The 13105-nt window shown below is 36.5% G+C and overlaps 1 protein-coding gene across 7 annotated transcripts in view; it reads right to left on the bottom strand.

Annotated features, from left to right (window-relative positions):
* Window positions 1–13105, bottom strand: part of NETO1 (neuropilin and tolloid like 1) — a 135837-nt gene that overhangs the window by 93108 nt on the left and 29624 nt on the right. The window contains exon 5 of one of the 7 annotated variants that reach the window (XM_017854707.1): window positions 6644–7888. The exons of the other annotated variants lie outside the window; for them this stretch is intronic. Within the exon in view, the coding sequence (XP_017710196.1) occupies window positions 7884–7888 (5 nt within the window). The 3' untranslated portion in view covers window positions 6644–7883. Of the gene's footprint in view, window positions 1–6643; window positions 7889–13105 lie in introns of those variants that run through there. 7 annotated transcript variants of the gene reach the window in all.

A 13105-nucleotide genomic window follows, 5' to 3' on the forward strand; every position in this document is an offset into this window, starting at 1 on the left:
GGAAGAAAGGGAAGAAAGGAAGGAAGGAAGGAAGGAAGGAAGGAAGGAAGGAAGGAAGGAAGGAAGGAAGGAAGAAAGAAGAAAAGAAAGAAAGAGAAAGAAAGAAAGAAAAAAGGAAAGAAAGAAAAGAAAGGGAGAGAGGAAGGAAGGAAGGAAGGAAGGAAGGAAGGAAGGAAGGAAGGAAGGAAGGAAGGAAGGGAGGGAGGGAATGAGAGAGAAAGGAGAAAGAAAGAAAGAAAGAAAAAGAAAGAAAGAAAGAAAGAGAGAGAGAGAGAGAGAGGGAGAGAGGGAGGGAGGGAGGGAGGGAGGGAAAGAAAGAGAGAGAGAAATCAAAAAGAAAAAAAGGAAAAAGATTTTAGGAAATTGTCCTTGTTGTTTGGGCATGTTGAAAGGGACACCTGCTCTGACATGTGACTCCTATAGCAATACTTTTGTGAGAATTCTGAACTTTGGAAAAGAGCTCCAAAGGGAAGCTGGGCTTGGGGCTCTTTTCTGCATCAAAACTTCTGAGGTATGTTGAAGTGGTTTTGGTGAGATATTATCTTTTGCTACTTGCAGAAACACAACAAGCCATATTTGGAGAAAATTTTCCAAAATTAGTCCACATAACAGCAACAAATTAAAAATGCAGCCAGGCATGGTAGCTCACGCCTGTAATCCCAACACTTTGGAAGGCCAAAGTCAGCGGATCACCTGAGCTCAGGAGTTCGAGACCAGCCAGGCTAACAGAGTGAAACCCAGTCTCTACTAAAAATACAAAAATTAGCCAGGTGTGGTGGTGCATGCCTGTAATATTAGCTACTCGGGAGGCTGACAGAGGATAATCACTTTTACCCGGAGGCAGAGGTTTCAGTGAGCTAAGATTGCACCACTGCACTCCAGTCTGGGCAACAGAGCAAGACTGCGCCTCAAAAAAAAAAAAAAAAAAAAAAAAAAAAAAAAAAAAATGCAAATCAGGAACTCACAAAACAGAAGCAACATCATCATACATGAGAGCTAGCAGAAACAACATGCAATAAGTCTTGGAGTTTGCAATCATCAAACACAGAATCTTTTCTGTAGATATATGTGCACTGTTTTAAAAATAAACACTTGCAAAAATGTGATACAATAAGAAACTACAGAAACAAAGAAATTCAAAGTGAAATTTTCAATAAAATGTTTCCAACTATAATTGAAAATTGGCAATATTTAAAGAAATAGTAGTTACATTTTTGACAAGTGATTAAAAATTTGAAGTCACTGTTCTAGAAGGTATAATATATTCCACAAAAGAAATAAACAAAAGGAAATCCATACCTAGACACATGGCAATAGAATTGCTAAACACAGAAGATGAAGATAAAATCTTAAAGTCACAGAAAGAAAAGCCATGTCAATTAAAGGAAATGACAGGATGACTGCACATATTTCAACAGTGAAAATGAAAGCCAACAGTCAAATAATGTCTACTAAGATCTGGGAGAAAACACTTGTCAACCTAGAATTGTCAGTCGGCAAAATTATTTCTTACAGTTGAAGGGGAAATGAAGATATTTAGAGAATAAGCAAACACTGGAGAATTTAATCTCCAGGAGAACTGTTTTAAAAGAAAATCTTAAGAAAGAAAATTATCCCTGAACAGTCTCAAACACAAGAAAGACCATTCATTTGAGTGACTAAATGAAATGGGAAAAAGGAACACTCCACAATTCTCTTATTAAAACACAACTTACATTATAAATTATAAACAAAATAATTTCACTTAGAAATTGAAAACAATCATTACAAAGAAAGAATGGATTGAAGAAGATATTTTAAAAGACTTAGAATTAAATGGTAGTGCAAGGCACTAGGTAAGACCCAAATAAGCGAATAATCATACCGTCTACCTTGTTCATGAAATTTAAGTTTCAAAACATTAAAAATGCAAACTTTCCTCAAGCTGATCTATAGACCAACCAAAATCTCAATCTTCATTTTCTTAAAGAAACTTAAGAAGTTAATTCTCAACTGTTTTGAGGATGAATAAAGAGACAAAAATATCTAATATACTCCAATCAGTTATTCAATCTTATTATGATATTATGTATCATTGTCATCACTGCTATGATAGCAGTTTTACTGTCTTAACACCTTTACCTGGACACCCCTGGCATTTTCTGAACACTATGAAATTCAAATGTATATTTAAATGTATATCACATTAGTTTCTACAGTAGCTGTTAAAATAGTTCTATGCTTGGTTTACCCCAAATATATGTTTAATTTTTAGAATACAAGCTAATTACTTGCTCTTTTGCCAAAAAAATAAACTGAAAGAATATGGAATAATAAGAACAGAATAAAAACTCTAAGTAACAAAATAATATTTTGGGGGCACCTCTTAAATGGAGGGAGTACAGTGTTCACACTGGTGCTCTAAGCTGGGTGTGTGAGACAGAGCTGCTCTTTCTTTCCTGTTCTATCATATCAGTGCATCTCTAAAGGCAACACACCACATATAAGTATGAATAATGTCTTGTTCTGGCTTCAGACAAAGCTGCATTACCCTAGGACTGACTCAAGTAGGTTGGTACACTTCTGAATATATTCGCAGTGTTTCCATGGGGGAAAATAATAAACTTCACTCATGAAAAGAGATACAGACTCTTGATTATACAAATAAAAGTTCAAGAGAAAGGGATCTGGAGTGGATCATGGTGTGTGTTTGTGATTGCCTCAATTCAGGCCCACATCTACCTATGTGGCTGAAATATGAAGGAAGTACTAAAAAAACCTATGGCTTTATCATCATATAGGATCATGCATATAAGCCATCCATAGCATAGAGGAAGTGGCGGCACAGGGAAGGAAGCAGCCCTCCCAAGAGACAGGAACAGCAGTGCTATCTTGGTGCCGACTTGCGGGAGTGGGCATGGTGCTAACAAAATTGGCAAAAGCACTTGAGGCTGCAGCCACACACTCAGAACCCTGGACAGCGTCCAAACCCCAGAAACGGGTTGGCAGGGAGGCCAGAATTTCAGAGACATCACTAGCGCCACATGTGTTTTCAGAAAAAATTTGTGAGATCACCTTTGCTAGGCGGTGAAAGGGACCAGGGCATCTAAACAAGCAGTCCACAAAACATGTACAAATGACAAAAATAACAATGATCATAAGGTCTGAGAGTTGGCTTACAATTCCTCAATGAACAGATGTATTACAGAAGACTGCCAGAATTTTTTAGGAGCAGCCTTTGGTGTGGAGGTAGGATGTGGTGGGGAGGGGATGGATTTCTCCAGGTCCAGACAAAGCATATGAAAATCTGTCTTAAGGCTGATTCCTAGTAGAACTGAGTCTTGCATAAAGCAACAAAAGATGAATTTTAACCACCTCCACTTTGACTGCATTTTCCCTCAAATTTACCATCTCTTCTTTCTTAATCCTTCCATCACAAGATTCCTTTCACAGAAAAGGTTTCCGAAAGATTATGCTACACTTATGGGTTCCAGTTGTTCGGTTTTTATCCCCTATTTTCTTCTCTGAACACTGAGTTTTTATTTACCACTACAGGAAAAACTGTACTTGATAGGGTTATCAATTATGCCTTCTGACTGCAAAATCTTCTTGATGAGGTGTTCTATTCTACACATCACAAACGACTTTGATTTAAATATGTCTCTTCCTCTTGGTTTTCAAGACCCCCTGACCCCACTACCTTATATTTCACTATGCCCTGCTGGCCAGCCATTTCAGTATTTATTTCCGGCTCCTCAAACAACAGCCCATCTATTCCCTTGCCAGCAAACCTACTCAAATGTTCTGTCTTCATCCTTCTCGATATTTCTTAGCTGAGCAATACCATCCACATCCATGATTTCTACCACCACCTCCACGCTAGTGACTAACACATCTGATTCCACAGACCACATCCTCTTACAATGTAAAATCCTATTCAACAACTGAAGCCACAGCAATGAATGAAAATGATCTATTTCTTCATAGAATTACAGTCTGGTGTGTCAGATAAAAGACACTGGGTTAACTCCACTTCCATATCTCAAAGGTACCTCAAATGAAAGATGTAGTAATATAACTCACTGTCTCTTCCTTCAGACAATCAGACAGCATGTTACAAATTTTAACATCTCTATAATTCTGAAGCTGTATCTCCCTGTGCATATTCAATGCTACCACTAGTACTTTAACTCACCTAGACATCTTTTACAGCTTCCCAACTCATCAACAATTCCACCCTCTCCCAATATACTTTCTATCTTGTGATCCAACGGTGATTCTATGTCTCAAATGTGATAATTTTCATATGTAAAATATTTTGGCAGTTTCATTGTTTCAAGACTAAACTCAATTAGATTAGCATACAAAACACTCACATACATCTTGTATAACTTTTCCAAACATATTCCTCATTATGTTTCTGTGCAAAGCTTTTATTTCATGCAAACTAAATCCCTTGCAATTTTCTGGTGAAAAGCAATACCAATATTTGCCTTTAGTTATCATAGTCATATAGTTTAGAAGTTCCCTTTCATGCCTTCTTCCTAGATAACTTCTAAGTGCTTCAATATAAGCATTGGTGTTGTCTCTTGAAAGTGTGATTCTATATTGTAGCATAGTTTGAGTTAAAGGCCCTTACTTCCTTAAAGTGATGTACTTATCTTTATTATGACAAAATCACATGGTACTCCCTATCCCAAGTAGGATATAAATAGAGTCTGATTTTCAATTATTTGTTACCTCTACTGCTTAGCACATTAGCAAATGAATAATTGATAGATGAATTGGATGATATATTCAAAATTCCTGCTAATTTTCCAATTTCCTAATTCTTAAAATTTGAGGCCACACAAAATACTTCGTAATTCTTAAAAAGTATAATAAAAAATCACCCTAAAATTTATTTAAAATTCCACTACAGCACTCTAAAAAATTTAATATGACTCAAAATATTTTAGGAAAACGTATTATTTGTAACAGTTATTAAATTGCAGGTCTGAAATTAGAGAAATGTGCATTACACTCATGCAGATCAAGTTTTTTCCCCCCTAGGTGATATAAACACTTCAGATTTTATTTACCTACATTTATCTCTCAGGAGGAACCACTTCTGAATAATACTGCAAAAGAATTAAAAAGTAGCCATGTAGTCCTCTTTAGATTTTGTTAACCCATACATTGCAATAAGCAGATCTTACGACTCTGTCTCTTGAGCTTCTAGGTAACATCTGATAGTTGATGTATCTAAGTCCTGTTACGCAACATTTTCTGGCTTCTTAGTGTCATCCAAGGGATTGATGTGTGACTAGACTAACCTAATTTATTCTGCCTGCTGCTCTCATTTATACAGGCTGCTATTAATGGATAGGCTGAAGTATGGTTGATTACAATTCACTTCTTAGTACCAAACTTTATAGTGTTGAGGTTTATATGCATATTTTCACATGTATAGTAGAGCAGTGTAATAAACATACAGATTTATACACAAATTAATCATAATCATGTTTTCTGAACAGACAGATACGCCTTATAAAAACTGTCTCATAATTTATATAGTCTAGAATTCAGGCTTCTGTTTCCAAAATTCACGGCATTTTTAGAAGACTATGTAAGTGTGTCCTCTAATGCTCTTCATATTCTCAACACTCAATTGAAAAATGGGTCATAAATTCAGGAGATGCACTGTAGTCTCCACACAGCTCTAACCTATTACTTTTGTGAACTCAACTTAACTACGTATATATGTTATTTAAATTCTCTGTAATCATCAGTAGAACTGGAGGAAACTTTGACGCATCTGATATTGATACATCCATATAAAATAGCTTTCCCAAAATATGAACTTACCGTTTTTCACTGCCAAGCTGTTTGAGTCACAGATATTTCTGACATTTAAGCACTTCACCTGGTTAAATCCTCCTACTTTAGATCTGTACTTGAATGTTCACATTTCAAGACTTTCTCTGACCTCCAGACCATTAAGTTCTTTTGCTGTATTCTCTGATATCATCCTATTTTCTCCATCATGACCCCAAATGCTTTATTCTACCTTAAGGTTGCATTTGCCACTAAATTACAAGCTCTGTCTTCTTCATTCTAATTTGCCCTATTTTGAACCATGCTTTCATCTTAATACTTCTGAAGGAAAATTGGTTTAATACATGAATTCTGACTCCATTACTGTCTCTCACTAACTCCCTGATGCTCAATGCTTTCCTGACTCTCACGACATCCCTGACCCCAACCACAGGCCTGCCACGTTGCTCATACTCTCCCATCATCTCAGGTTCTCAGGAGTGGGGTGAGAACCAGAAGAGGATATGACTCACGGACGGCATGGAATTTTTGCCGTGCGTGTATCTGCTGACTTCCAAAAACCGAAAATTGATGCCTTCTTTGGGGGCCTACTAAAATAGTCTTCATTTAAAAACAACTGTGCGCAACTGAAGACTCAAAATGTCCCCACACTAAACAGCTGTTGCAGCATCCCCACACAAAACGTTATTAGATAGCTCATTAATCAACTCAATTTCTTTTTTAAAAATATGTATTTTCACACTTATGACTTCTACCTCTTTAACATTCCTATGGTAAAATTAGCAAGTCCAAAGTGAATACAACATTTTAACACCCAGTCTTCAAGAGGCAGATATATTTTCACTACAGATACTTGTTTTATTATTTAAAGAAAGTTGTATTACTTGTATTATTGTCTTGGCAGACTGTTAAAAATCAATCCTCTGGTATTTACAGCTTCTGACAATCTTCTGGTTTATAAAGCATTTTAATATTTTAATAAAATACAACATGCATACATAATATATTAGTGCGCTGTGAAATATGTATTAATTGAAAAATAAGTTTTAACTATCCTTAAAAGGATAATATTAACTATCCCTACAATAATAATAATAAGATTAACAGACAAAATTTCATAAATGACAAATACTATTGTTTAACCAGTACTTTTTAGAAAAAGAAGAAGAGGTATTAAATAGGGAAAAGTTTGGAAACCAGAATAATAAATGTAATGAAAGGCAGTATAAGAAAATCTCGCCTGAAATTTTAAAAGAACACAGAAAAAGTTATATCTGGGGCCAAACACCAATTTCATTTTTAAATTATGTTGACACTTAAAAAAAGTTAATCAACTATCTGAAATATGATTATATTTTTGTCTATATATTATAATATAAGCAGAATGAATAATCATGTAGTAATCTATCACAACACTGTTACTCAGAGCCTAGTCATGTTGGAGCTACAGAAATTTATGTTTAAAATTAGTGATTCATTAATGTATTTTTAGTTCTTCGGTCATCTTGCTGCTTTCTCGCGGAATGGGGAATAATATACACTTCTTCAACTTTTGCTGTTCGACTTGTGTGAGGCAAATGTGTTAAATATGTCGTGAATTCACAGTCAAGTGGCGATAAGAAACTAAAGCAAAACTTCTCAGCTGAATAATTCACAAGTATTTTGGGAGGGGGAGATCTATTATAATAAAAAGGTTAATATGAGAATCAATTAATAAATATTAATAATTATAATCTTAATCATAATATATTAAATAATATATTATATAAATTAAATATATAAAAAGATAATAACACAAGAAGTCGCTCACATTAGAAGATAGCTGAGGAAAGGAACCTGGGGAAGATTGAAACTGTCGTCTGGTAGGAGTTCGAATTTACTAAGTCCGAATATGTGGCAAACTTTCTCCAGAAAGACTGAGCAAACAGTATTTTCAAGGGCACAACTCATGGTGCACCTGGATGTCAGCATGTGCGCTTCAAGATGGTGTTAGATTAACGTTCTGGGCACCACAGCATCCAGAGATGGGATGATGGAGAAGGACAGATCACGAAACACTCTGTATATCCTGCTAAGGAGTTTGCCTTTTATTCTGGAGGCAAAGAGGTAATTAAAGAAGTTTAATCAGACCCATATATGATCAGGCGTAAACTGCAGGAAGTCCACTTTAATAGCTGTTTGGGTAATACAGGAGGGGCAAATCCAAAGTAGGAATCCAAGTTAAAACTCCTTTTTATTCTATTCTAGTAACCTAGGTATGAAATTAGGAAAGCCTGAATTAGTGCTGAGGTAGAAAGCTAAGACACAGATTTAAGGAACAATTAGAAAGCTTTTCTGAAGGATGTAGAGGTGAAATAAGAAGGAAGAATGATAGGCATTTCTACAGCTTACTGTTTGGTGGACCTGAAGTTAGCAGAACAATTACTCCAAATATAAATGCAGAATCTTGCAAAAATAGGGATATTCTTAAATTTGAGGAAGAAATGGGATATGTACGTAAAAACTGCAGTGACTTGAGAAACAAATGGGTGAGAAGAAAATAACACTTGATATGTATTCTTCCACATGTCAACATTATAACTAATGTTTGGAAAACACATATGACTTATGGTTACTTCCTTAGAAATCCCACAAGGTCGTGAGAGGAAAACAAATAAATAGGTAAAGAGATAATTACAACTCGATGTGAGAGGGCAACCAGAAACGTGCATACCTGTTACGGCGAGAACACTGAGACAGGGCAGCTTCTTGGCCTTGACAGAGGAAGAGGGAAGGGGGTAAAAGGAACGGAGTGACTCAAGGAGCAGTATTCAGGGAAAATTCCTAAAAGAAGGAATTTCTCAAGTAGGCCATCTTCCAGTACTTGTATTTGAGCACAGGGCATGCTCTAGACACACCACCCTGTTTTACAGCCCAGACGTGCCCTGCTGCTTCTCACCTCTGAGCTTTTGCACAGGGCTGTTTCCACTGTCCAAGGTGCTCGCCCTTCCTCTGCCAGCCCATGATCCACCATTCTTCTGCCCAGTTGACTTCCATCAACCTATCAACCTCAACTTGAAGTCTCTTTTTCAGGTAAGTCTTACCCTTATCTCATCAATTAGTTCAGGTACACCTGTCATGCTCTCTTTACACATTTTCTTCTTCTCCTTTAGCCCACTTATTGTAACCTTAATTAATGACTTAAATATGTGACTTAATATCTCTAACTAAGGTCCTTAAGACTGAGGTCGACATTGGTCTAGATATTCTTGGTCTAGATATTCATCGTGTTCCCAGTACCCAGTACAGTAGAACCTTACGTAGAACAAGCACACAATATTTATCTGATTAATAAATGTATAAATAAATGAGTGAGTTAAGAAAGACATCCCAGGCAGGGTAAACATAAACCAAAGCACAGAATATTTATATTGCAAATTGTTTTGCACGAGTGGAGGACTTGTTTCAGAGGGAGGATACTGAAGGAAGGCTGGTTGTACAGACTGGGATCAGAGTGTTAAAGCCCTTGATTGTCATGGTAAGAAATGGTATACTAAGCTACTGAGATATTTTAATCCAGGGATGAATACAATCAGATTTTTGTTTCCTGTATCTCTGATCTAAGTCTGCTGCATCAATACAAAAGATGGTTTGAAAGAAAGGAGATAGCTATTAATTTTGACCAGGTGAGATACTGGGTACGAAAACAAATGTAATGCCTATAGGAATGGAGAAAAGGAAAAGCACATGAGAAGTTTTAGAAAGCAGATCCCCCAGGAGTCCATGATTGACTGAAGATAGAAGGAAAAGTCAAATATGTTTCATATGATGTGGACTTGAATTTCTGTGTAAATATTGTGGTAATGTTCAATAAATCAAGATGTATTATTGTTCAACAGAATAATAATATTCTGTCGTTCACAAGAGAATACTGTGCTATTGTTCAATAAACAGGAAAAAAACCTTGTGCTTGGGGTATTTTTCAGAATGTGGTGTTCATTTGAGGACCCGGGGCCAATGAGTTTAAGTCTGGACATCACAAACATGTGCAGGGTACATCTAGGGAATTCCTGGTACATAGCTCTGAATTCTGAATTGAACTTCCATAGAAAATGCAGTAAGATAAATAAGTGAATGCCAAGTGGTCTGGATATAAGTATTCATTGCACTGGTCAGTAAAATAAAAACTGAGTCAAAGTATTATTCTTCCTTACTGTGACAATAACTGTGACTAAACCTAATTAATCATTTTGATTTTCATTGGAAGAACTGCACAGAAGTTAACAGCAAGGGTTTACAGTCAGATTGCACAAGATCGAAATTTTAGGCTGCAATTTTAAAGTGGCTGGTTTGAGGTCAAACTTTCTTAGCTTTCCCAAGCTCCTATGTTCTTATAGTATAGGAGTATAGTTATATGTAAATGATTTACTGAACTTATCTCTATGGTATTCAAAGAATAATAATATTACTTTATTTACAACTATAGGCTTTGGGTAATGTAGAATTTCCTTTTCCTTGTCCTTGAATGAGAGCTTGGGGGGATCCTATAGGTTTTCAATTCTTAAAAAACAAACCACCACCAACAACAACAACAAAAACCTTTTAGGACTCACTTTCTGATAGTAAAGCTGCTTAAGAACCAAAAGCCACACCAAACATTGTCCCTCCCCCATCACCATCCCCTATGACAGATATCTCCAGGAGAGACCTATGGAAAGATAAGGAGACAAGCCTGTCCTCCTCCTTCCCGCTTCCCTCACCCCTCTCATCTTCTGCAACTCCCTGGCTAAGAAAGAGGTTAAAGACCAAGGAGAAAAGGTTTGTACCTTTAGCTGGTGATATTTGTGGCTAACTCGAGGCTTCAGATGAATACATTGTGAGTGGCAGGTATTTACATAATGGTTCTCACTCAGAGGACATAGTTTTGTGAGCACTTTGGACTCCTTCCTGACCAATTCTCTTTGACTGACAATCTTAAGATGAGTCTTGTGACACCTCTAGGTTTCATCTTCCTGATACGCCACCTGGATGGGCAGGTTCTTTCAAGATGGTTTCAGCAGTGACCACTTGGCTTGTAGGTAACTTACGCATTACTGTTAAACCAAGAGGTGGTAGTACAGGCTTGACTTAGTGCTTCCTGCACACTTCTACTGCCATCCCAGGCTCCTCCGCCCAGACTCCAGCTTATGAAATTTTTCTAGTGAGAAGAGGGCATCATTTCCTTTCTTTGTATGCTTCTAAACTCTAAGGCATGAACTCTCTTGCTGCATTGTTCCAGTGCATCTTGGTGCTACTGGTTCTCTTAGAGAACCCCTAGCCAGGATAAAAATGCTTTGACTGTAAGACTTCATAAATTTCAGTTTTTCCATTTAATAAAGGCTGCTGGAAAGTTAAAAGAAAAATTTGAAGCACAAACTCATGCACTTAAATTTTATCCAAAAGTAGTCTTTAGAATTTTAGGAAGTTGTTTGTTTTTTTTTCGTTGTTTTTTTTATTTTCCTATTTCTCTCAACTGTAAAGTTTTCATTAAAATTTTGAAGCAAGAGGGAAGATTAAATTCTGCTATACCCATAATAATTATTCATCTTTCAGGATTGTTTTAGAAGCTAAAAGAGATAAAGCATAAATGATCTAACACGATTTTGCCTGTTGTATTATTTTCCTACTGTACCAGTAAGCATTCACAAGCACATGACCTTTAGTAAATCTAAACTGTCGCTTAATGTCAAAAGAAAGTCACTAAAATAAATGATCAATTCTTTTTTTATCCCAGGGCTGTTGTTAAGAACTGGGTATCAAGGAGAAATTCTACTGAGTATGAAATGAAGAATCTGAATCCCTGTATGAGTAAAAAGAAACAATGCACAATTTAAAGTTATAAAGAGTGGGTTTGGATATTAGTTGTATCAATGTGCAGAAGCCACTTAACTACTCCAAAATTTTAATGATTCATCTACAAAACAGGAACACAGGAAAAACGATACAATTTTGTTTTGAAAAATCAAGGAATAAATGTTCCTAAAAGCAATTTCAATGGAACAGTGAACGATTCTATATCTTAAAATATTGAAGCTGCAACCCTCTTGGATGACAGAAAGTTCTATGCACCTCTTTGATAAACAGAGGTCTAAGTGGCTAAAGGACTCCTAAGGTCACATGGACAAGTTCTTGATCCAGGGCCTGTCAGTACATGAGTTTTGAAGGTGAGATAACTTTCTCTTATTTCAGTAAAACTCCTCGTTTGCCTCTAAAATGCCTATTTCTTGTAACTCTTGTCACATGAAAGGTGCGGACACCCTCTCTAAGGTATAGAGTGTAGAGTAATATCTACATGAAAAGAACAGACACATGGGAAGAGGCAAACTTTTCCTATGATCCAAATTTTCAAGCATGTTTAAGACGTGTTGTAAGTTTTTTTTGTCTTAATTTTAACCACAGCCCTCTGTATTTACCATAATTATATCTTTTGTTTGTCTGCTACCCCTGGAGAACAGGGGCAGACTTTGTATCCATTGCTTCCAGTGCCTAATATACAGTAGGTACTCAATGAAGATCCAGTTAATGAATGCATGCACTATAGGAGCTAAAGAACACTGCGATGATGTCGGTCTATTGTTTCTGCCTCTCTGTAGCTTGCCTTATAATCTAGAAGTATATCCTTCACATTTAATTCCTTCAAAACCAGTACGGTTTTCACTCTTTGCAAATCCTCATTTAAAATGCAGATTGCCCTAGCTGGAGTGAATAAAAGTCCTCATTATGTAAAATTCCTCATCAGTAAGGAATGGTTGACAGGGACATTCTCCAGTGAGGACACTAGCTCAGAATAATATCTGCATGATTGAGACACCAGATAAGATTCTGAGGTGAGAACTGAGGATAAGGAAAGCCTGGCAGACAAGTGAGAAAGTGCAGAAATGGAAGCTTCCCACAGGCTCACCACAATTCCTCCTCTCCATTTGCTACATGTGGGCAGTTGGGTGACCTACATCAGAAGCCATCATCCACATTATCAGAGCACTAATTAAAGGCAAACAAACACTGCAACAAACAAATCACTGACTGCCAGTCAAGTATCTCACATTTCAAGGACCATCCTTCCAAGGATATGAGCAACAGGAGAGCAATTACTGAGGATGATTTATAAAGATCTTAGAAAGCCTGTTAGTGGCCTAGAGAAATTTTCCACAAAATATGCATTATATAACCCAACAGGAAATTTGAATTTGCTCCAACAGGAAATTCAGAGATTAAAAAAAAAAAAAAAAAAAAAAGAACTTCTTGGAAATTGTATTCTTAGACTTAACCAACCATTCAGATAAAAGATTGT

The sequence above is a fragment of the Rhinopithecus bieti genome, unplaced genomic scaffold (assembly GCF_001698545.2).
Source record: "Rhinopithecus bieti isolate Rb0 unplaced genomic scaffold, ASM169854v2 scaffold_39125, whole genome shotgun sequence".
Classification (NCBI taxonomy): domain Eukaryota; kingdom Metazoa; phylum Chordata; class Mammalia; order Primates; family Cercopithecidae; genus Rhinopithecus; species Rhinopithecus bieti.